Source organism: Martes martes, assembly GCF_963455335.1.
Source record: "Martes martes genome assembly, chromosome: 17".
In the NCBI taxonomy this organism is placed as follows: Eukaryota; Metazoa; Chordata; class Mammalia; order Carnivora; family Mustelidae; genus Martes; species Martes martes.
In genome coordinates this window covers 11,366,608-11,392,157 of record NC_137905.1, presented here as the reverse complement: position 1 = coordinate 11,392,157, position 25,550 = coordinate 11,366,608, and the positions used below count along the sequence as shown (strand labels likewise).

The 25,550-nt window shown below is 39.5% G+C and overlaps 1 protein-coding gene across 6 annotated transcripts in view; it reads left to right on the top strand.

The window, feature by feature from the left end:
* Positions 1 to 958: 958 nt before the first annotated feature.
* Positions 959 to 25,550, top strand: part of CNTNAP4 (contactin associated protein family member 4) — a gene marked incomplete at both ends in the record, with an annotated part of 234,878 nt that continues 210,286 nt past the window's right edge. For all 6 annotated transcript variants that reach the window (XM_080828714.1, XM_080828715.1, XM_080828716.1 and 3 more), the window contains one exon: positions 959 to 1,043. In XM_080828714.1, coding sequence (XP_080684840.1) covers positions 959 to 1,043 — 85 coding nt within the window. The remainder of the gene's footprint in view (positions 1,044 to 25,550) is intronic.

The window sequence follows — 25,550 nt, the reverse complement described above, 5'->3', positions numbered from 1 at the left end:
AAGAATTTGTAGAATGCAGCTGCCTATTCACAGCATGATGTATTCATCAAAATAAATCCATCCAAAGCGTTCAATTTGGGGATTTGGCCTCCTGATGCACTAAAATAAGAAATGTTAATTTCTTGCAGACTATTACCAGATGATTCTAAATATCTGCCAAACAGGAATGTCTGTTTCCTTGGGAGGAATTTCCATAATAAAATCCTGGCACCGTTGCTGAAGAGGATAGTTTTATATAAACAGAGAAAAACAACAGCAAGTATTTTCCCCGAGGACAGTTTTAGCTACAATTTACCAATACGGCTTAGTTATTTCTGTCTTCTTTTATGCTTTTGTTTTGAAACATAACGCAGTTTTACCTGGACGCCCTCCCGGATATTCAGGAATGAGCTCAGTGTGTTGACTGGCTCTGCTAAAGGCAAGACCTCCGGAAAATCGGGAGGCTCCACCGCCTCACCCCTTCCCCCAGCCACATCTCCAGAGGGGAGAAAGGGTTAAGGACTGTTGGAGAATAGCGGGGCGGGGAGGGAGCCCCGAGGAGGCCCCGGAGCAGCAGGCCCCGCCGGCAGGTGCAGCTTCCAACAGCGGCCGCAGCGCGCGGTGGGCTCCGAGCGCCCCTGTGAATTTGGAGGAGGGACCAGCGGCCACAGTCGGGGACCGCCGCGGCGAGGAGTGGGCGTGGCCTCGTCGCTGTGGATGCTTGTTAGGAAAGATGCTGGGAGCCTTTCACTGAGGAGTCAGGGCTGTGTGTGGGGTGTGTGTGTCTGTGTGTGTGCCTGTGTGTGTGTGTCTGTATGTGTCTGTGTGTGTGAGAGAGAGAAAGCGAGAGAGAGAGAGAGAGAGAGAGAGGAGAGGAGGGAAGGAAGGAGATCGACTGAGAGACCCAGAGGTGCTGAAGACCCAGACAGCGCTGGGAGAGCCACTCAGGATCTTTTGGGGAAACCCAACAAATGTGAACATGGGGTCTATCACCGGAGCTGTCCTCAAGACGCTACTTCTGTTGTCTACTCAAAATTGGAACAGGGTCATAGCTGGGAATTCCTGTAAGTATACAGCAAATGATTTAAAACTTGCAGGGGTGGTAGTGAGGGGGGGCTCTCTGCAAAACTTTAATTCTGTTTTTTTAATCATTATTATTTGCAACTGAAAATGCTGCAAAGCATATTGCTATAAATGAGCCTCACTTTAAAATCTCACTATAAATGAGCCTCACTTTAAAATGACTGGCTTTACACATGTCTTTCCTCTTGATCTGGTCAAAATATGCAAAGTATCATTTCCTTTCTTTTTTGGCCATAAGCAGGCTCTTATCCTCCCGTCTTTGAATATTCATTGAGAAAGCTCAAGTTCTAGTAAAACATTAAATTAGCATCTTAACCAGGGAATAGTCTGTGAATGTCTTCATTTCTTCCTTCTTAAGGATTACTGAATTTTATTGGAATTATGTGTATCAGGAAAACAACTGGCAGACTTTACCTTATGCTGCATTAGCTTGGATTTCTGAAGTTTGCATTGGCAGACTGATAGCTGGCTGCATCTTTAAATAACTGAGAATAACTGAAATGCACTGCAGAATTCAGGAGCAGAACTGGCGGAGGTGAACCCCAGTATTGAGAATCGTGCCCTCACTCCTAAAAAATGAGATTTGAGTACTCTTGAAAGAGGAGGCTTCATCCCTACATTTTGCTTAAGGAAAAATGCTTACGTGCTTTTTCAAAATTATGAATTCTTAAAAGCATTATTTTTAACTTTATGCATTTATGATTGGATATTCTCAGTTAATTGATTCGGGGAAGATTTATCAAGACCTTATTTCTTGTTTAAGTATCATTCAATATAATTCGGCAGAACTCCCTCCATCCACGTTTTATTAGAGATAGAAAAGTTTTAAAAGTTGTATTTGGGTTAAAATCCCCAAATGGGAGGTTTCCCCCCTCCTTGACGAATGAGAAATAAGCCCTGCAAATTCAACTTTTTACCTCTTTCTCTGATTTAAAAAGAAAAGCTCATTTGCTTTTCCAGAAAGGGCTATGAGGCCTGTTCAGGAATTGATGTTGCTGTTGCTGTATAACCAGGGTTAGGTTTGGGGCTACAAATAAGCCAGTAATCAGGCGTTTGCTCCCTTGCATCCCTTGAGCACACTAAAGCACTTTGATGTGGGAAAAACGTGATGAATGACCCTCTGGCACAAGGCAGATGTCCATTTACACCACACGGGCTCCTGTGATTTCAGGTTCCCATGCTTATTAGCTCATAGACTGGCATGGTGTATCCATCACTCTGCAAGAGGAGAACACCCCCCAGATGCTGCACTGTGTTTCAGACTCAGTTTTCATTTGGTTGTATACGAATTCCATGAGACAAGAAAATTTACCTGTTTCTACCTGGTCAGAATCTTGGAAGGCTGTAATGGTAGCTTTTGACAAGCATCACAACAAACAAACAACAACTAGACAGACACACACACCACACCCATGCACACAAAGTTTTGTAGAGAAGGCTTAAGTAATTCATCGTCCAACTACAGAAGTTCAACAAAAAAGGAAGGCACTAGAGGTCACTCTTACAATGGAAAGCACATCACTTGAAGCATCCTTCCCTTCGGAAAAGCAGAGCTGAAGTCTGGCCTAGACACAGTCGTGTCTTATCAAGGCACTGCCTATATTTGGGTTAATAATATATGAATATGATTGATATCTGTTTGATTGATAGTTGTTTATGTTTGTTTGCTTGGAGTCCAGTAAAAGGCAGATAGACACTAAATAGCTTTCTTTTGTAATAGATCTTTTTAGTGAAGGGCAGAGGAGCTGCTGAGACCTGAGGAAAGCAGAATATTCAGGAGTGCTGGGCCTCTGGCTGACACTTTCAATTTCAACCCTGGTTCTATATTCTCTCAGCTTTGGTTTGTTTGTGAAGTGGTTTAATGCTCTTCTAAATACTTGAAAAACTGAAAGAACCTATAAAATTTTAAATTACTAGGAATTATTTAAATATTGAAGTTGGAGTTCTTGGTTACCATATATATTGAGTTGACAGTTGTTAGAGTGTCAAAAATGCAATTAAGTGCCCTCATCTAATTAAAATTGTATTTAATAATTTCTTGTTATCATCATTTCATATGATTTGCAATAATACATATGAGAAAAATTTCATTTCCCAATTTTTGTTTTATTCTTTAGCACTTAGTGGGTTTTTTTTTTTAATTTTTAATTTTTGGATGGAAGCAAGGTCTACTTACTAACAAAGCACTTCATATGTTTTTTCTTGTTTGGAAGAACAAGTATATATGTTTACTAGCAAGGCTGGGACTCGGTGTATGGACAAGTGACCATCGACCAGCATAAGTATTTTTTTTTTTTTGTATTTTTCATTTTTTCAGCATAAGCATTATAAAGTCTTATAGTAACACAAATAATTCTTCTGGACAAGACTTTGTATTAAAACATGAATCAATCTTGAATACCAATGTTAAAGTCAGGGAGAATTGAATATAAATAAATAAAATTAAAGGTCAGTGTCCTAGGTGAATACAAAGACCTTCTCCCTTTATTTACAGCTGATTCACCAAGAGCAGATCCGTTCTCCACTGAGTTAGCCCAAGACTACCCAAGGCTGTCAGTGTGAAAGCTTTCATGGGACAGCACTCTAAACCAGGAACAGCTCAGGGATTAGGTACACTGTAATTTGAATGTTAGTTGAGCAGAATTAATCAACATGGTAACTTTACATTGGAAGGATTCTGGGCAAATAAACACATGTCCGTATACATGTTCATGTGTATGTGCATGTATATATACATAAATAAATCTGTGTAAACCACCAGACGCATGTGCTCATGCATATTTGGTGACTCTGCTCACTCCTCACCTGTCTATGTTGAATGGACCCCATCCTTTGCCAACTAGCGCCCTACTGGACATTTCAAAAGCAGTGAACCAGCCCCAGGTCTTTCCCCTTTGTTCTGGTTAAGACAAACATGCTGTTATGTTGAGGTGTTCCTTTCATGGAAGTTTAGAGACAGGTCCTTCTGGAAGAGCTTGCTCTGTGATATGTTGCACAGACTGTTGTTGGTTTCTTCACTTGCTCCCAAGAGACATGAATTGTGAGAAGGGAGATATCTATTTTTATAATTACTCTTATGGACCCACGGTTTCTTGCTCAACATGAAGGTGTTTTGGGAAAAGTTGACTCACCACAAAAGAAGGAACAGGTGTATGGACTAAGGCAAGTAAGAGTCTTGCTGTTATTTTTACTCTCGCAGATCATGTGATGAAGGCTTCCTGGCATCCTACTGAGTCTTACTCTGAAAATATTTAATGCTCACCAAGTAGCTTTTGAATGACTTAATTAGAAGTTAAATTCTTTCTTTTATCTAACTGAAAAAAAGGCTTATCTGATATCTACTCTGACAGAAGCATGGGAAGAATGTGTTAAAAATCAGCAATAGATGAAGGTAATTGCTTGAGTGGATCATCACTCTTGTGGGCTCCGGGCTCCAATGTGAAATGCAACTGGACAGATTCCCAAACTGTTAAAACTCAACCTTGCAATTCTTTCCTGAAGCTTCCTACTTTTCCTCTTCTCCCAAAAATTTCTGCCCATGGCACAAAACAACTAGACTGTAATAGTAGAGTACTGATGAAATACAATGATATGATACAATGCATGAACAGATGACCTTTGGACACACAAGTGAGCTTGCGCTTTGACTCACTTTTCTAACAGCGACACTGATTTGTTTTCTTCAGTTCAGTGCCTTCTCCCCACTTCCGACTGCGTGCATCCCAAATAATTTCCGATTAGGGCCGTCTCCAGCTCTGGGGATGACACAACTCATACCTAACATGGGGCTCAAAAATAGGACTTTCACAGGACTCATAGGGCTCATTCTTAGTAATAAACATTATTGTCTTCTAAAATTTTGGAAATTGTATCAGATATCAACAGTTCCTTTAAGGGACCCAATCTTTATATCAAGATTGAATTAATTTACCTCTTCAGGGAAAACAGTTAGTAGGATTGCATAACATCAATTGTAAGATAAGGCAATATTTACCTCAGAGGTTGGCCAAATATGGCCCACTGCCTTGTTTTGTAGAGCCGGTGAGCGGAGAGTCATTTTTCTATTTTTAAATGTTTGGAAAAAAAAGTTTTAAAAAATGTTTGGAAAAAATTAAAGGAATTCTTTGCAGCACAAAAAAATTGAATGTAATTTGAATTTCGGTCATCTGTTCCTCTCATTAGTAGACCTGTGTGGCAAAAATTCGTATGCATTATTATTATATTTACATCTTATCAACAAAATTTTCTTAAAATTCATCTCTCTCTCCTGATATGAAGACCTTCATAATATTCTTAACTATCTGGCTTTTATAGGAAAACACCCAGGGATTTAAATAACGTACTATATAATGGTGACACATGAGTAATATATAAATTATACTGCTATGATAAAATTTAGTCTTAATTATTTAGCTCAGAAATACATACTTGTGGAATTGTGGTACTGAAAGTAATTACTAGGAGGTGTAACAGAAGAGACCTTCAAATTAGTATGTTCCTCATATGTTTCTTCTTAAAGACTTTATTGTTCAGAAATATTATTTCAGTAGGTGTGAATTACTTGTAACTATTTGTAAAGCTTCAGCAGTTTTGGCTGCTAAAGGGGCACCTTCAATCTCAAGTAATCCTGTTAATATAAGAAGTTCAATAAAGTGTATAAGTAATTGCATCTCAGATATTTCAAATGAAAATTCTGTTGTTATCTTATACTTTCATGAGTGTAAATTATCCCATTCCATACTAATCAGAAACTTGCATTTGGAATCACTGATTGTATGAGGGAGATGATCTTACTGGAAGAGTATTCTCATCTCTATGACATTTACAGTAGCAGCTTCCTACAAACTCTGAAATTGGCGAACTTTCTAGACTAAGTTAAAAAATAGACTTTCATTTAAGCACTGCCCACTGAGAATTCATAATAACTAGGCAGGTGCCTTTCACCTACTCGTGCCAACATAATTAATTTTTATGTAAATGTCTTGTCCATTTGGAATTGTATTTCCTTTTCATTTCCAAGAACTGATCATTGGCCTCATTTTGTTTACACTACCCTGTTTAATGTGGTTTTTAAAAAAAAGTTTAAGTTAAAAATATGATGGAATATAACATTTTACAAGTTCTTTTCATCGAAATTCCATGGTAACTTTTTTCCCCGAAGTAAATGGCCATGTGTTAACATACTTTATTTTTCATAATTCTGTTAATTTTAATGGCTCAGCTCTAATGAAGATTTCTGGTCTTATCAAAAAACCAACTTCCAAATCAAAGACAGCCAAGGATTGTCTCGTAGAGCTCACTGAAATGTGACTTTCTCTGGATGTCAACAGGAACTGTAGTGGGGTTCATGACTGTCCACTGTGAACAGATGATGAGGGTTAGGGACACCTGCCATTACATGGCTCTGAATTTTTTACAACAGAGTATCAGTTTTGCTTTATAAATATCTATATTTCTCAAGTTGATACCATATTTAGAATTTGAATGGCTTTTACTTCAAATAAATCAGTATTAGGGCCTTAATATTGTCAACTAATGAATCCCACAACCTTTAGGCTGCCAGTTAGTAAGTTTATCTAAGTCCGCCAGTCTCCTTTTAAAATCTCTTTCTTTCCTTCTTAGTGATTGAAAGTTCACAGACCCATCCAGCTTCTGAAATCAGTAGAAAGAGTAGTGAAAGCTTATCCAACATTGTTATGTTCATCCCAGATATGCATATTCAGATAGGTAGTGAATATCTCTGGTGAAATATTAAATAATGCAGGCTTTGATCTGATTTTGTCCGTGGGCTCGTGTTTCAATTCTTGCTTAGCCTAATTTTTAAAAATTTTTGTTGATTCAGGGATTTTGTCCTCCATAACCTTTTTAGTATTTGTTGAGAATCATTGCTGTTTTTCAAGACAAGTATGATGGCGAAGGGGAGACCTGTCGCAGAGTATTTGCTTAAAATAGGACGTGTTTCAAGAATGAACTACATTCATGTAGTGAAATGAGCTGTGTTGTGGCAGTGGTCAAGTGAGTTCTCATAGAATTTATGGTTAATTGTTTTAATGGGTATTTCACTTAGAAACTTTTAGAAATACCCTTTAATAAACAGATCTTTAAAAACAGGTCTCGAATTGTAGGATTAAATGCTAAGGTCACTTAAAAAGGAAAATCTCAGAAAGAGAAATAAGTGCCCCAAACTAAATGCAGACAAAAACTTTGGAACTTTAGGAGACCATGTGACTATCACTGAGAGTCTTTCCTTTTTTCTTGGTAATCAAGTTTGTAGTTTATTTTTATAATTGAGATATTTATATCCTTCTTACATTGGCATTTAAAGAATATGTTAAATTCTTTTTTTGAAATTCAGTTAGCCGACTTGTAGTACATCACTAGTTTCAGATGTCGAGTTCAACAATTCAGCCGTTGCGTATAATACCCCATGCTCGTCGCACCACATGAAATTGATGTGAAAGGACTTTTTAAGAAAGTCCTTCTTAAAGGTAGAACGAATTCATCAGAAAGCCTCAATTAACTAAATAATCTTCAATGAAATTATTTACCCTGGAGATTAATATTGTAATTTGAAGGCTTTGAGAGTTTAGAAAAAGATTTAAAATTTCTTAATAGTTTACCTATAACTCTAAATTACAGTAAATTGTACTTCTAAATAATGGAGGTGTCATTGATCATTGGATTATCTTCTTGACTGCTTTTTTGGGGGGAAACTCTTGTGCCTAAGATTTCAACACTCAAATTTCTTCAGTGAGTTCTAGAGCTGTAGTTGTCTGTGTGCTTCGAGAAGTTATACATGTATGTGTGTATGCATGTGTAATTTTTTATTTGACTTCTAGAACCAACTTTCCTTGTTTTTAGTCTTTGAATTTAGACCCTCTACAAAGCTGATTGCCCCAGGTCCATGTAGTAAAGACCAAATCTGATACGCTACTTCACAAGTAAAGATATTTTTTTTTCCAGTTGATTTCTGGACAATAAAGTTTTTGTCAGAATGTTTTTGCTAAGGTGTTCAGGTACATGAACTATTATGTACCATGTACACTATTATGTAATGGTAAGGAATGTACATGTAAAATCTATTACAAAGTATCATTGTTTCCATTTTCTTGAGGAAAATTGGTATTTGGAAGAGGAAGAGTATGTGTTTGGTTTGGTTATTTTTTTTCCCCCTCCAATGAATTTTTGTCATGGTTCACAGAATAGTGGTACCCTGGTAATAAAAGCAAAGATAAAGCATAACAGGAGGTAAAAGTGGGTCTGTTGATGTTACAGTTAATGAGTCATTCCAATGTAATAATTGGGAAAGTGAGTGAAGCTTGAAAACATTTGACATTTTAAGTAGTTTAAAATTAGTAACTATAAAAGTTTTTAATGCTGTAAGTATTTAATAGATCAGTGATGAAATTTACCTCTAGGGTGTTTAAATCACAAAAGAAAAAAATGGTATGATATGTATCAGTTGACTATAGCTCTAATTACTTTTTTTATTAAGTACTTCTCATTACTTGGCAGTGCTCTAGAATAAGATATTATGTGCTTCTAAATCATAAAAGACATATTTGTTTTTGTAACCATTTTTCCCCCCACTGGCAATTATGGTACTTACAACCGAGGTCATAGGTTGATATTAGTTTAGAAACAGCATGTAAATATATAAATTCACCTGCCTTCCTAAATGGCATTTATTTTATAGTTTCAAAGCAAACTATAACCTATAATCTTATCACTGACTTACTCTGCAGTTATAACCTGTATATAGAGATTTTTTTAAAAATGCCCTTTGAATAAGGGCACCGATAAACTCTTTTTGGACTTGGTCACAAGCCTTGGAGTTGGTAGATGCCTGGATGACACTGAATAGATATCTGAACTGAATGGCTCACAACTGAGAGCCCCACAGTTTGCTATCAACCTGACCTTTGCTGTATCAGACCCAAGAGAGAGATTTTGGGGAAAATCTGAGAAAGTTAAATTTCCCTCTGGGCTAATAGTTGTGCTGTAAGAGATTGAATATCTATCTATCTTTAAGACATCTTTAGTTTTCAAAGATAATGATACGTATCTTTTTTTAAACAATTTTTTAATTAAAATTTTTATTTATTCGAAAGAGGGAGAGAACAAGTATGAGCAGGGAGGAGGGGCAGAGGAAGAAGAAACAAACTCCCCAGTGAGCAGGGAGCCCAACACAGGGCTGGATTCCAGGGTTCTGGGATCATGACCTGAGCCGAAGGCAGATGCTTAACCAACTGTGCTAGCCAGGTGTCCCATGTTTGTCTTTTAAAATCAGATCAGCAGATAGCCAAAGAGAAGGAAGGAGCTAAATTGAAACTAGTCTGTAGGGGAAATGAGTTGCTGAGATGAAATTGTCATACTGTGTGTGTGTGTGTGTGTGTGTGTGTGTGTGTGACACACTCTCCCATGCATATGTTGGAAGATACTGTTGGTGGAAATTGGGAACGGTCCATATTGGCAGAGAAATGGAAAACATTGTCCCTGGGTGGCACATTTTTAATTAAGTAGTGTTGGAATATAGAATAAGATTATTTCTTAGTTGCTACCATACCAGAATAATCTCTGGTATAGTTTTAAAAAACAGTATATGGGGGCACCTGGGTGGCTCAGTTGGGTAAGTGACTGCCTTCAGCTCAGGTCATGATCCCACAGTCCTGGAATTGAGCCCCACATTGGGCTCTCCCTGCTCTGCGGGGAGCCTGCTTCTCCCTTTCCTTCTACCTGCCACTGCCCTGCTTGTGCACTCACTCTCGCTCTCTCTCTCTCTGTCAAATAAATAAATAAATAAATAAAATTAAACAAAACAAAACAGTATGTGGGATTAAAATTTAGCAAGAGGTCTTTCTGCATTCAATTTAAACTCCTCCCAAACAGAGGGCTAATATTGCCATTTTTTGATCCCAAAGTCCTTTATTTTTTAGGATATGACATGGAGATCTCAGGGACCCCAGCATTTAACTCAACTTCTAGCTAATCTTTCTGAACATGACAATGAAGGCAGAAAATGGCGGGAGAGATTTTGGCTTAAACACCGCTAGATACATTGAAGCAGAATATAACTCTCAAAGGCAATGCAGTAAAGACACTGGTACCAAGAGAAGGGCATTGTAAACAAAGTTTAACATTGTTCACATCATTCGCTTTTATCTCTCAATTTTCGCTGATATTGAACAAAAAGAATCTATCTGCAAGGCAGGAAGCTGCATGAAAGCTTAGCGATCCTCATAATTAAGGATTTATAATACATATTTACATTTGCCATGTTTTAGATGCTTAGGACTTAATTAAATGAACATTGCTGAAATAAAAACAATTCTATCTTAAGTGGTGGTGAGGGAATTCTGTGCAAGGTTATAAAGCTGCTCAGATAGGCTCTTTGGTTCCATTGTGTATATGATTTCTGTGCTTATTTGAAGTGTTGTGCTTTAACATGGAGCCTGTGTTGTAATCCTGTTAGGAAAACGTCAGGTGCCTGTAAAATGTCATAGCACAATCTTTTAAGTATCGTAAGATGTGTAGCCTTTCCTCATACAAACGAAAGAGAGGATGCTTTGGGAAAGGAAGCGGGATATGGTTCAGAAAGCGACGAGCAAGCACTGAAGATAACATTTGGTTTCCTAAACTCACAGCATCCTATAGGACCTAATCTCCAAACAGAACACAGTGAAATAAAATATTTCATAGTCAAATACCTATTAGAGAAATGGAAAAAGTAGGCTCATAAAAATCTGATGTGGAGTTTTAGGTACTAAGAATAAAACGATGATCACAATGATTTGCTATGTTTGACATATAAAACAGCCATTTGCTGGTGTGGCTTTGTAAATGACCACATTCGTTTCTTGAAAGCCTTGCTGTGTGCTTGCCTATGGAACGGTTTCTTTCCATCTCTCTCTGTTTAGATACATAGTTGCAACATGTTATAGGTTAGCATGGAAAGAATGTATATGTAGTATATGTAGTGGTATTAATCACTGAAACATTCTCTAGAGAAGATGCTGGCAGTCTCTGATTTTCTGAGTTAGCCGAATGGAGCCTTGATCATTTTCCTTTTTTCCTTCTTCTGGATACGGGGATGATCGGGCTGTGGCATCTGTCATCTTCGGGATTGCCAGGGTTGATTTGGCTGGTAGGACCGGCGCGGCAGCTGTCTCCTTCCCTCACGACTTCCTGTGACTCCATTCCTTCCATTGCACATCATGCATGGTTTTTAAACCATTATTGTATGTATTATTGTATTTTTAGGCGAGCCTGCCATAATGCATTGATATGTTTCATCAGTTTTTAAGGTTTTATCTAAAAAGAAGGTAACTCCTGCCTTGTAGCTCTATCTCATTGTTAGGTGCTTCCGGTAATAAGTTCAGCCTTATTAGCATAGCAAGCGAGTATCTTCCTCCTCTGTCTTTGCTGATGGCTCCACCTTTGTCTCTCTCACAGTGCTGCCCCTCCCCATGTCCCCTGGCCTCTATTGTCTGGCCTTTACATCTGCTGTTCTTTTTGCCTGATGGCCATCAATCCCTTCCCTCTGAATCCTCCTGGAAAACGTCTACCTAAAGCAAGCCTTCCTGTGCAGAGCCTTTCCTGATCAAACCATCTCAGCTGTCACCATCTTGGCAGATTCTCCAGAGCACCCTAAGTGTTCGCCTGCCTGTTCCTGCCCTGATCATAGACTCTCAAACTGTATTTTTCGAGAATATGTCTCCTTTACAAAACGGTGAAATCTTTGAAAGGCGAAGGTATTATTTTAATCATTTCTGTGTCTGTAACACCTGGCACAGTGCCTGGAGAAAAGAGGATATTCAGTAAATGTGGAAAGAATACACCAAAAGGTGGCTTATCTGTATTTTTTTTTTTTTTAAGTTGAAACACCGAAAAGAGAGGAGATGAACAGAATCAGGCTAGGTAAACTGGAGCTCTGTGTATTATTTTAATGATAAAAAAGTCGTTTTTAGGTAGGGGGCCACTTATTTTTGCTTTTTTTTAAAAAAAAACCTTTTTTTGGATTTTGTATTTGTCTCTATTAGATTTCATTTAGGTAGGCTGAGTACTTTATTCTGGTCTGTCATAATCCATTAGGATCCATACTGTCATGGCCAACTGACTCTTATTGGCTCTTCCCTTCCCTCCCTCCCTCCCCCGTTTCATATGTATAGCAAATATAATCTGATAGGCCGGTATCTCCCATCGTGTTTGGACTGAGGACCTCAGTGAACAGGCAAACACTAAATACATCAGGAGCCTAAACTGGAAGTGCATCTGCCCCCGTCCAGCCCTCCTTGCGCCTCTCCATCTCTGAAGCTGCCACACGATCTCCTCCAGTTTGGAAATTGTGCTGAAATCTTGTCCCCACATTCTGGAAGGAAATCTTCGATTTCTTCGTCTGTCTTGGTCTTCAGTTCCTTTATGTTGGCTTGTATTTTCTATTTTCCCACTTAAAGACTTTTTTTCCTTTACAGAGGGTAGAAGAAAAATACAATTAGTTCCCTATTTTTAAAATTTTCATCATTAACTTTATAAAGAGTGTAATCACAGCTTCCTGGTGCTTCTCTTGCCCGCAGACATACACAGCACTTTTCTTCATTGTCTGTAGCTACGTTTATAAGCATTTGTGAGTCCCAAACTTCTTTTTTCCTCTTTGAATTGTACACATATTCTTTTTGTTCATTTCCTATAACTCTTCATTACTCTTTTGAGATTCCTGTCATGTTTCTAATTGCTCGTTGTGTACCTTTGTGATTTTCGTGGCCAGATTTGTAGAGTTCATAGCTTTCTGCGTATGCTGACGTATGTTATCATTCACATTGGCAAATATTCCTTTTGCGTTGGGCTCTGTAGACTCTAAGGTGGTGGAGGCAGGCATTACTATTATTATTTTACAAACTAGGAAGTGGAAATTTAGGAGGTACTTCCAAAGTCACCTAGTAAGGAAGAATAGAGCTAAAGACTTGGGCCCAATGTCAGTGATGCTAAAGGCATTGCTCTGTGAGATGGAAGACATTCGTCTTCTCCATGAGCCTTTGAAATCACCCCCCCCTGTGTGTTAGAGCCCACACCTGCCTGTTCTCAAGGTTCCGTCTCTGGCATGATCAATTATAAGGTGACATGCTTACTTTCTTCTAAGGATTCTGTCACTTACATTTTATTCACAAGCTCTTCCTTCCTCTTCAGCATGAAATGTCAAGCATCTCTCGGCATGTATAACCATAAAATATCCTACTCTGAATGTCCATTGACTCCCCTTGCTCCTTGGTACCGGAGACCTACCCACTCAGTCTGAATTCCTTCCTTGAGTCAACAATTCCAAGAACAGGTCGTAAGGGACTGAAAAAGCTCAAATGACCAAGAAAAACCAATTCCTTTCTGCAAGCTTGTAACACCGTGTGACCCAGGCATTCTGCCAGTGTTGTTTCTTTCTCTATTAAATCCCTCTCCTTGCCCATTCCCTTCTCCATTCCCTTTGGGCATTGTATTAGTCTGTGAGGGCTTCCATAACAAATAACCACAGGCTGGGAGGCTTAAACAACAGAAATTTGTTTTTTCCCAGTGCTGGAGGCTGGAACTCAAAGATCGAAGCGCTGGCAGGGTTGGTTTCTGGTGAGGACTTTCTTCGTGGTTTGCAGATGGCCACCCTTTTCCTGTGGCCTTTCCTCTGTGTGTGTGATCAGAGAGAGATCCCTGGTGTCTTTTCCTCTTCCTGTAAGGACACCAGTCCCATCAGTCCCATCCCACGATGAGGGCCTTGTGCTGCTGACGGGCGCTACTTTTATGAGCCCATTTAACCTTAATTACTTCCTTTAAGGCCCTGGATCTTGGCTATAGTCACATTGAGGGTTAAGGCTCCAATATATGAATTTTGAGGTGGGGGCACAATTCAGTTTGTAATGAGTGCTCTCCCTGTCTCAGCTGCCTGAATATAGTAAATCTCTTGATATTTGGGAGAATTTTTGCAAGTTCAACAGCAGATACATTGTTTTTACTGATTGAAACATATCAGGTGAGTGACATCGTCTTCCACTTGATTCCCTTTCCAATGGCGTTGCTAGGATGACACCCAGTGCGCTTCTCCGTTAGCTCCTGCTGCGTGGTTGCTAGCTACCATGGTCCTGTCTCTTCTTTCCTTTTATCTGCGCCTGGTGCTCTCTACCTGTCTCCACCTGAGAGTTTCTGATATCCCTTAGAGGAGTGCATCTTAGTGACACCAAAGATTGCCTTCCCATCATTTCACAATGGTTTTATAACTTTGAAGGAAATAATTTTCTTTGTGAGCATTATTCTGTTCTAAATCGTCCTTCCAACAAGTCTTAGAGATGTACAGGATGATAACTTACTTCCCTTTATTAAAAATCACCTCTTTATTTATCAGCCACACTCCCACAGCTTTTATCACAAATGTTATTTTAACCCCCTCCAAATTACTTTCTCCTCCGTGTTGCCGAGCCACAGTTACGTAGTGATTTGCTCTGTGTGTTTCTCGTGTCCCCTTCTCCAAAGTGGATTTTGCAGTTTGTTTTCGCTGGTGCTTTTCCTCTTTCTGTCTGCAAATCTCAGGCTCTCCCTTTTCTTCCTGTGATCCTTCTGTGTCTAGCCACAAACAAACAAATACGACGTAAATAAAATGAACAAACAACCATGATTCTAATAACTTCCTTAAATTCAATTTAAAATTTGTCTAATTTTAAATTTGTAGAATGCCCTCTAGTATTGGGAACTGGAACAGATGTTTGCCATACATTATTTCACTCAATCTTAACACAGCATCTGTTCGCACCCAGTCTTTCCTCTTATGGGTGTTTTTCCATCCTCCCAGTGCATTTCTCTTGTGGCTAAATAGTCTTTGTATTTATCTTTTTTAATGGTTCGTAATAATCTATCAAGTGGATGCACTCTTATTTAAACATTCCTCTATTTTGAACCAATTGATTGTTCATTGATTTATTTTTAAATTCTCCTAGTCTACCAGTATCTGCTTGTACTAGTATTGGCGATCTTCAGATTCTCATAGTTCTCTAAGATCACAGTATCTGAAGCCATTTACAAATGTCAGTGTCACAAACTGTTCAATGTCTTTGTCCCACTTTGGCAAAAATCTAAATTTCTTTTGGAAGGAGAAATTTAAAGCAATAGCTGTCTTACACACTTCCCTTTCCTGCTCAAGAATTTATAACACTTAAAGATGGTTCTCTGTCTCTTCTAGCAGTATCATTTGTTCAAGCATGGATCAGAGGAGGTGGGTAGAGATTGCCACGTCTGACAGATCTCAGAAGCGCATCTGTCACCCTGCAGGAAACCCGCTCACTCATCAATTGGTCCTGTCAGTTATACACACCGCTGTCTCGTCTTGGTAGCCCTCAGCAGCACCACCAATCATCCCTACATGTGTCCCTCTCAGGAACTCCATGCCCCTGGCCTATGATGGGCTGCCGCGGGTGGAGGTTTTCAGTTGTAACCAGGAGCCTAGTGTTTTCTCCAGAAGACATGAGTCACTGTTTACGGAAAGAACCTCTTACCTGCCATTTCACTCCTCCCTTGATACTGACTTTGATATCCTTCTGGTATCTTTAGAGTTCTGTCTTTCTTTAGAAAGACTTAGGATTTCTTCTTTCTTTCTGAGAAAAATTTCAACATCTCACAAAAACAGGCTAGTATTCGTCAATATTGTTCTTCCCTCTGAAATCAGGGAGAGCAACCCATATTTAATGAAGATCAAAATGAAAAAGAAAACGTTTCAGATTTCCAGTTTTGAACGGCCGACACCCATATGTTTGAGCCAGTTTTCCAGGGAGTAGACAGGATTCTGTGAAATATCTGATATGTCTTTGAATGGCGCTCCTCATTAGTCCCAACCCATTTCTAAAAAAGAGAAATATCAGAGGCATTAAGGGCACTTTGTGCTTCATTCTTTCTCTGACTGCTGACCCCTATTCTTCTAGCCCAGTTCTTTTTATAGTATGCCAAAGGCTCTCGAAATTTCCTCCTCCCTTGGTACACACAATGTACCACACCTTTAAATATCTGTTCTATCAAGCAAAGCAATGAGACTCCCATTTTAATAATATTTCATTTGATATAATTATATTGATGAGATGCATTCTAGTTCCCTTCTTATCTTCCTGATTCCACAAGTAAAAAATACTAAGGGAAAATGATTTTGTAAGGCGTTAATTCATTGGCCTATAATTTGTACGATACGTTTGTTAGGTGGACTTATGTGACTCTGCACTTAAGGCAGTGTCTCACAAATATACCTTCATAGCTTGGAACTAATTGGATATTGTTGAAAATAAGGGTATTCAATCCCATATTTCATGTGCTTGACAAAATACCAGGTGAAATAGTTCAAGCAAATGTTTAAACTTAGAGTTGAAATTTATTGCTTTGCCTAGAATGAACTATTTTTTTAAATTAAAAAACGCAATTGATGCCCAGAACCAAATGGAGCATTTTTAGTGGAGTGTTTTGAACTGAAAGTTGTGGTCAGTTTTGTACTTTACATCCGATAGATGCTTCTTAAGCTATACGCTCTTCTAAAAGCAAGAGATGGAAACAGAGTAAGTTCCTGCCTGTCTACCCAGTTGCCATTTCAAGGTTTCTGCTTATTTCTAAACAAGCTTCCGATGTGATGCACAGGGAAACAAGTATCAGAGTTACCCTAGGGTTTCTGGATTTCGGAGGCTGGGCAAGCAAATTATCCATCCATCCACTCAGCCTCTCAAACAGCTCCCGGTGAGTTTTCTTGTTCTAGTCAGGGTAGTAGGGTAAAATCATAACTCCGTGCATTCAGGGAACCAAAACCAAATGGAGAAGAAAGAAAGACATGCCTTATAGTATAATGAAAGGCAGACTGTGATACACACTCTGCTTCAGTCTAAATTCCTGATGTAATGCCATTCTGATTTATTTGGTAAACCCTTGTTTACCTCTCATGTGCTTCCTCTCATGTCCTTTCAAGATCAATAAATGACCGGTAATACTACTAGAATTGACAAAAGATGAGTTCTTGTATTTTTTACTGACTTTGAGTTGATAGTTTGGGAATTTATCCCTACAAATTACACTGGGTGAATATGTTCCATGTTAAATGAACCCTGAAATTGCATGCTTTTGGGACCCTGGTTATTTTTCAGTTGGCACTGATGATTCAGAGGATTATACCTAAGAAAGAAATGCTAGTTAAATATATTATAAAAATTCTTGGTGAAATAATGTTTACAACCCCCAGATGCGTTTGGTTTCATACAATAACTCTTCCCTGGGATACACGATTGTTCCTTCAGTCTATTAAAGCATTTCTCACCCTTGTAATTTCTGAGGCCTCTTGGGGTTTCACCTTACCCTGCTCATTTTATTCATTTATTCACTCAACAAATATTTAGCATGCTCCCTATCATTACACATGTCTTCAGCATCAGTGGTTTTGAAATGTTAAAATGGTCACAATCAGTAACTTCTTGCCAACAACTGAGAATGGGAGTTCTGACTCCCAGATACATAATGCTTTTGAAATCATATTTTATGCCTAAGGTTTTGATTTCCCTTACAACAGAATGTACGGTACTGTTCAGGGTGCTGATAGGGTGACCAGTGTCATTGCAGGCCATGTGCTCATTGCTGTTTTGGCCTAAAGCTCAGCTTTGTCACTTTCTGGTCTCGGAAAAGAGCACAGCACAGTGTGAGAGGCGAGACATTTGGGTGGTTATAGGCAGAGCACCAGAGACAGCTGTTTCTTGAAGGACGAATGGGAGAACCAGGAGGGAAACGAAGGGAGAAGCACACTCCAATGAGAAGGAGCCCCGCGAAAGCAGAGAGCATCTGAAGGCATCTTACGCCGTCCAGGACTGGCTGAAGGTGAGGAGTGGCAGCAGAGAAAGCTAAAGAAATAGTCATGAAGCAGTCATGGGAAGTCCTAAGGATTTTATCTCTAAGGTCATCTTAATATTCTAAGTGTGAGCTGCACGTGAGCGACATCGATTAGATGTGTATTTTGTAAAGTTAAAACTCCTGGCAGTGTAAAGATGGGAGTAACGAGGGAAAGGCGAGACACTAGCATCTAACCTGGAAACATAGAAAACAGATATTGAGCTGGTGAATTAATTCACGTAAGACGTAATAAGAGCCACGAAATAACCCAGATAGTGACAGAGGCCATAAGGAGCAGGCAGCGGACTTGTCCCGCGTGAACATGAAAGACTGACAGGACACCCTGACAGACTGAACACAAGAGATACTTCAGAGCAAGGAGAGGTCGGTTCCAGCTGGCGGTTTTTACTTTGGTTTTATTATAAATGTGTTTATGTTCCAGAAAGTATAATATGCAGCTTTGTAGCTGCTTTCTTCCCGCTGAAGGAATTTTAACTGTCTTCACGTTTGTTTCTTTTCTTTTTCCATTCTCTTCTCCAACCTGCCTACAAAGATCAGATTTAAATTTTCTTGAGATTGTGTGTGATATGTATAATGCAGTATTTTACGAAGATTCGTGCCACGGTGACATACTGAGTAAAATCTTTCCGAGATAAGGCTCATACACAATACTTTCTGGCGTCACACATGGCTGCATTTTAATGAAGACTTTTACTTTTGGCAGGAACCAGAATATATCCTGAATTGAAGGTTTCATGGAGTGTTCTTCCCTGTGACTGATAACTAGGAGGTTTTCTTGTCTCCCTCTCAGATACCTGCCCCGGCCCCACCCATTTGGCTCAGATAGTAGAGATTCAATATTTGCCTCTAATGATAAGAGGCTGAATGCCTATTCAGTGGAGTTGTTTAAATACTTTGGGACAAATACATTCTGCCCCGGCGTATATCCATCACTTAATGTGTAAGAAGAGGACACAGATAAAATGGAAGAGCGAAAGTTGATTAAAATTTTACAATACGCTCTTCAAGTTATGTTCAATTTAATTAAACATTTACCCTGTGCTTGCCCTGTTGAAGTGTGTACTAGAAAACAGGCCTATGAAGATGTATAGACTCTGCTCTCAGAATGGAAGGGTGGGGGAGAGAGAGAAGAAGAAAAATGGTACAGTTCATTAGGTGGTGCTAACTGAAACATTTTTGGATATGCTGCATCATTTTGAACTCACTTCTTTTGCTGTATCGAAGGATTTGGAAGCCAGAGGTGAATTCTGTTGAATTGTTGACCATATTTGATATATTCCAAACACTGAGAAGAGCTGAGGTAACCACCCTTCCAGGAAGCTTCCATTCTCCAGCGTGTTCTGCGGTGTTAAACCATCTCGTGAGGTTTAAAAATCTGTGACAGGAAGCATTGGAGGCTTTGAATGGCCCTCCGCCGGCAGCGATTACGTTTTAAAAATATGTCCCTGGACATGTCCGGCTATGAAGAAAAACCCGGAAGGTTTTTACTCGACAGAGTTGTCAAGAAATAACCTTTACTGATGTGTATGTGAACTCGGAGGACTTACTAAAAATGAGAAGGAAACTTCTCTTTTAAAAAGTGTTTTAATATTTTAAACATCTGAATTTCAAGGCCAACCAAACCAGCAACTGGTCTTTAGAAAGCTGTTACAATTGATGATGCTCTTTAGCTGGCTTTTCTTGGCCATTTAGATTTCAGCATGTGTAATACACTTATTTAATTTAAATGTTGCTTAAAACCAGCAAACGTATACTCAGAATTCTAATAAGTAAGGATGTGCCCTGCCCCTAGAAATGATCTACACTGCAAACAACTTGCGGTATTGAATATTGAGCTATTGAGCTATAATAAAAGATGATTATTTATATTTATTTTTATTCAACGACAATAATATATATTTGATTTATTATGTTGTAGCTCTAAAAAACAAAGGACCTGTTCTTCCAGATGTGCATATTATGAGTTAATTTACAATGGAAATTAAATCCTTAGTACTAAAGAATGAGGTAGGAAGTTTATAGGAAGATCTTGATTCCAATCCAGCACTTAAACTTCCCTTAACTTAAATGAAATATATATTCTCAGGCTTAGAAGGAGTTAGTTGTTATGTCTTAAGCTTGTCAACATTTACTAATCAAAAAGAAGCCCCCAAATTTATGATCAATCCATTGATTGGTCAATGGATAGATAAGATTTCACTGTATTAATGGTTATATGTGCATCCTCCAGCGTGCTGTTTTCAGGTCACTTTACCCAAGAACTCCAAACAGCTTGCCCTCTGTGATTTTGTTTGGCGCGTGCAAGCTATAAAGATGTCAGTTTTATATATTTCTTTAATAGTAATATTTGTACTAAAAGACCTGATAAGTCAGATGCTAACCTAGAATCCAGAAGTCACGTGTGCTCTCCTGTCCCCTCCTCTTCCTATCAGATGCCTCATCTTTTTCTGGTAACCCGCAGCCAGAAACCCTATGAGTCATTTTTCTCTGCTACCTTCACCCGTCTCTGCGAGTAGTCACATATTACTAGCTGTTTGCCTCTCAGTGTCTCTACACCCACCTCTTTTATTTTACTGCCACAGCCAGAAGCATGGGGCCTTTCCAACTACACTGTGGGGTTGAACATATAGACAGGGACGGAAGCATGTGAGCACAGAATTTCAGTGTATTAATTATTGTGTAGGAGTCTTACATAGGGTGCCTTGAGGACAAGGAGGGCACTTGAGCCTGAGGAGGTCCACCAGTGGCTCCTTGTGTGGAGGAGATTCCAAGCTGATGGTCTCACAGTGGCGCAGGGCAATGAACCCGAACAGAACTGTTCTCTTAATCAAAATGGGATCATCACATTTAACCAAAATGTAATGGTCATAGAGCATTGATATGAAGGGTTAATGGGACAAGAGGAAGTAGAGTTAAATATGAGTTTAAAATAAATGCTCTGGGTTTTATGGAGGGCAATTTGATTATTTAGATGACTGCACTCATGTGTGTAGGGGTAGGGTGGGAGGAGGGGCAGTGCTGAGAAACTGCCAAAGCCTTAATGCTGGCCTCAATTCTCAATCTCCAAGTGGAGAAATTCATTGGAATGTGAAATTCGGGCAGAAAGCCAGTGAGTGAAGTGACCACATCCTGGAAGTCATGGGGGCTGCAGCCACAAGAAGCTCTCCAAGGGCTCAGCTGCCTGCAGCCGTACTGGCCAACTGGGTTGCCGACCAGTTCCAGGACGACCACCCTTTTATAAGGTTTCTCATACGCAGACCCTTGGAATCTCTTTTACCAAGCAAAGGAATGGAGCAAAAACCTGGTGGGGATTTTTAATTGCATCTATCACCATATTTTATCTTCAAAAAATGTTGAATAAGGTGACTTTCTGCAAGTGGCGTCTAGAGCATCACTGATGCACATTTAAAGAAATGTCACCACAGAGAATGTGTTCCATTGTTCTTTATACAAAGAACCTTGCCTGTGCCACGCCGTGTCCACTTAGGACAGCGTATTCAGTGTTCTTGCTCAAGTAACTCTTCGATGGCTTGGGCAACCAAGTGGGAGAGCTGTGCTGGCGACGTAACGTAGTTATTCAAAGTGAAGGTGCTGAATGGCAAAAAGTCATAAGCCAAAGCCTTCAGCAGGACATTTAAATTCCTGACCTTCAAGTCCACATCTAGAAAATGGAGACAGTGTTTTCCTCGCAGGATTCTGGTAGGGATTTGATGTGGCTGGAACGTAGCACACGCGACGCGTAACTATTGCTGTTCTTAGCGTTTTTCTCTGGAGGATGCCAGTTAAAATGTCACTGGTACATTGGCACCGATCAGTTCATCTTAGTAATGCTTTAAGCTGCTCTCCATGAAGATGTCGTAGATTAGACGCTGTGACGTGTCAGGGAAGAACCCGAGTGATAGGTTGAGAAGATGGCATTTATACTGGAGAGGTACGGGTGTGAACGAGTGAACAAATCCTGGGTCAACTCAGAATTTTGTAGGAACTAACGTGAAAATGATAACTTCTATACATGAAAAAAAAGTAAAAGCTATACATTATTCTAATTGCAGAGAAGTGTGTGTAGGAAAAGTATATAAACAATTAGCTTGGAAAAAGAGAAAGATTTTGAATGGCACTGCTAAGTTTTGTGTTGTGCTATGAGAGCTATCAGTTTTAAGTCATAGTAGTCTTCAAAAACAGAATGACATATCATGGCCACTTGTGATACCTTCAGCATATTCAAAGTTCCAAGGATTATTTTACGCCAATTATTTTAAGTTCTAAAGTCAAATGGCGACTCTTAGTATTTTAGTATGTTAGTATTTTAAGTTCTAAAGTCAAATGGTGACTATTAGTATCTACTATTATTAGTAGATCATGGTGGGATATGCAAAGGAATGGAGATATGTATTTTCTATTTTTAAGTTATTTCTGATCTAATTTGAGACATAGTACGTATACCTAAGATAACATTAACAACTAATAGAATGGTGTTTGTAAATAATATGGGACCTCAGATATACCGAGAGACCAGGAAGTAAATGAGTTCCCAGTATTTGCTGTAAGGAATGTTACCAGGATGTTGGAAGGGTTACAGTCGTTTTAGAAAGAGATGGAAGACCTAGAAGCACAAAGGGTGTGTCCTGCAGTCTTGTCTAAGGCTTGGAGTCACATGTTTGTTAGCAGAGTTTACTTCCTTGCAGTTGAGGCCGTTGATTGTCTTGCTTGCTCTCGGTCTGGGTCTGTCCTGAGCACCTAGAGACGGGTGCTACCCTAACCTGGCAGTTTTCTCCTTCAAGGCTGGTGGGAGCAGTTTCACTCACGCTTCTTGTTTGTGTCTTTGACCTTTAGGACTCTTTGAAGGGCTCCCCTGATGAGATCGTGTCCACCCAGGATAGTCTCCCTTTTTAGTAACGAAAAATCAGCTAAATTAGGGATCTTAGTTAATTAACAACATCTGCAAAATACCTCTTGCCATTTAATGTAATATAATCACAGGAATGATATCCCATCATATGCACAGATTTTGCCTGCACTCAAGGGGGAAGGTTATGTGAGGTATCTGTAGCAAGGGGCTGGAATTTGGGGGGCTGTCTTAGAATTCTACCTCCTGAAGAATTCACATACTCGGCTATCTTTCCAGCAGAGAGCTGTCTGTGCCATGGTGCTGCTTATATTTAAGGAGATCAGGGGCTGGAGACACCCAGGTATCCTTGCAGGAGCCTGTGGTTCTGTAGTGAGGGTGTGGCCTTGTTGGAAAGAGGGAGGTTCCAGAGCTCAGAGCAGCTCTCAGCCTCTTCTCTTGCTGAGCCAACTCGTATCTGCTCAGCCAGCTTTTAACTAAGCTGTCAAAAGCAGAGTGGGAATGTACCCCAAGGCCAGTCGAGCTTGTCCGTTGCTTGATTATGAAATCAAACACAATAATCTTAACCAATGAAATGGAAATATCCTCCATCTAATTTCATGTTATTACTCAAGGAAGGTTATTGTTTCTAGTTGGCTTAGTACCCTCTCTCCCACCCTTAGTTAGAAATAGCTGTTTATTAAAATTGCTTTACGGGCTCACTTATTAAAAAGCATTTATCTGCAGAAAAACTCCTTATCACTATGCAGCATTTCAGCCTTCATCTTTAAGTGCGATATTTTGAGACACAAATAACAACTCTCAAAATAATTTAGTAATAAAATGGAGTATTTGCTCAGAAATGTCGAAATATCATCTAATATGACTAGAATAGGAATTGAATTGAGGCTTACTCAATTTTCCCTCTAGGAATCAAAGTCTAAAACATCGCAATTTCAGGTTGAAAATATCAGTTAATGGAAATAGCACACACTTAGGAGGTCATCATTGCTGTGAGTTCGTGCACATGTGATCTCGCTGGGCACAGCGTGAATGCTCCTGAACATTCTAATGACATCATCAAAGGTGTCCAAATGAAAAGATGCTCGTGTTCTCTGAATTCCTTTCCACTTTCCTTGGGAATTGTGGCCACTCAATTTCTGTATTATATGCAGTCTTAAATCCTGTTTCCCTGGAATAATAAATCTAAATCTAAATAAAAGAAAAGAAAATATATCTAAAGCTTGAGAGATATAAAGAAAAATATGGCCTTTTGGAGCACTAAAAATTGTTTCTTAATGGGAAACCAGTGCATCGCAAGGATGCTTTACTTCCTTTTTTGGGTTAGTAATTCTGTGCCAATTTTTTTTTTTCCCATTTTTTTAGAGGGTAGGATGATACTGTGTTTAGCACGTTAAATGCTACCCCCTCTCTCCTTCTCAAGGGAAAATTCCTATAATAAAATTTTGTAAGAGACATCCAGCTAAATTTTATTCATTTCCAACTCTTGAAGTTTTGGATTTATAATAATAAACACTTAGGGCAGCAATCACAAACACTTATATGTACTTATACACCAGGTGCCAGTACTCTTTATATGCTGACTCATTTAATCCTCAGAAACCCCTATTTACCTTAGTATAATCGTGATCCCCATTTAGAGATGGGGGGAGGCAGTTTGAATGAAGCGTTTAAGATCACTTAGTAATTGGAGAGGCAGGACTTGAGCCGAGGGAGGATGGCTCCAAAGCTGTACTTGAACTCACTATGCTACACCACGTGCTGGCTTCTGCGTGGGGTGACAGGTACAATGTGATGCTGATCATGTGATCCCAGCAAGTGGAGACCCAGACCACCTAGGAGGTGCCATGATAGATGCCTGTTCAGGTTAGGGACCTTCCAGAAGGGAGTGAGGGGTGGTGGCTCTCAGGAGGAGTAGCATGTAGTAAAGGAAAGTCTGGCTGTGACTTGGAAAGGAAGCAGTTGCTCGAAATGTTCCAGCTTTGTGCACTGAGGAGAGGCTTGGGGTAATCTTCCAAGTGGCTTTGGGAATGAACCAGTCTTGTCTGTCTCAAATTGCAATCATATGTGTGGGTTCATTAACTCTAATGGCTTACTAAAAATGGGAGTTCTCATCTTTAAAGCAATATATGTGTGTCCCCACATCAGACTCAAAAGTGCATTTTAACAATGAATGGGCAATATTTTGAGGCATAGAATCTACAAAAAATTTTCTTTCTTGGTTTTACACCTCGAGTTTGGTAACTGTGGGAGGCGGAGTAATGGCCTTCCAAGGATGTGCACATCTTAATCCCTGGAATCTTTGACTATGTAACCTTTGTAGGGCATAAAGGATTTTGCAGATGTTATTAGATTAAGGCTCTTGAGTTGGGGAGATTATCCTGGATTATCCAGGTGGGCTCAGTGTCCTCACAAGAATTCTCAAAAGTGGGAGCAGCAGAAGAGTCAGGGAGAGGTGTGATAATCAGGGGCCATATGTAAGGCAATGAACGGGCCTGTAGAAGGTGGGAAAGGGAAGCACTCAGATTCTCCCCCAGAGCCTCCAGAAGAAACATCGCCCCGCCGAAACCTTATTTTAGCCCATGAAGTCAAGTCTGAATTTCAGACATCAGAACTGTAAGATAATTAATTTTTGTTGCTTTCAGAGACCACCAAGTTTGTGGCAATTTGTTACATCAGCAATAAACAGCAATCCATTTACTTTCTCTGTCTCTATTCCTGGGCTATGAAAAGCAAAGAACTGTCTGTG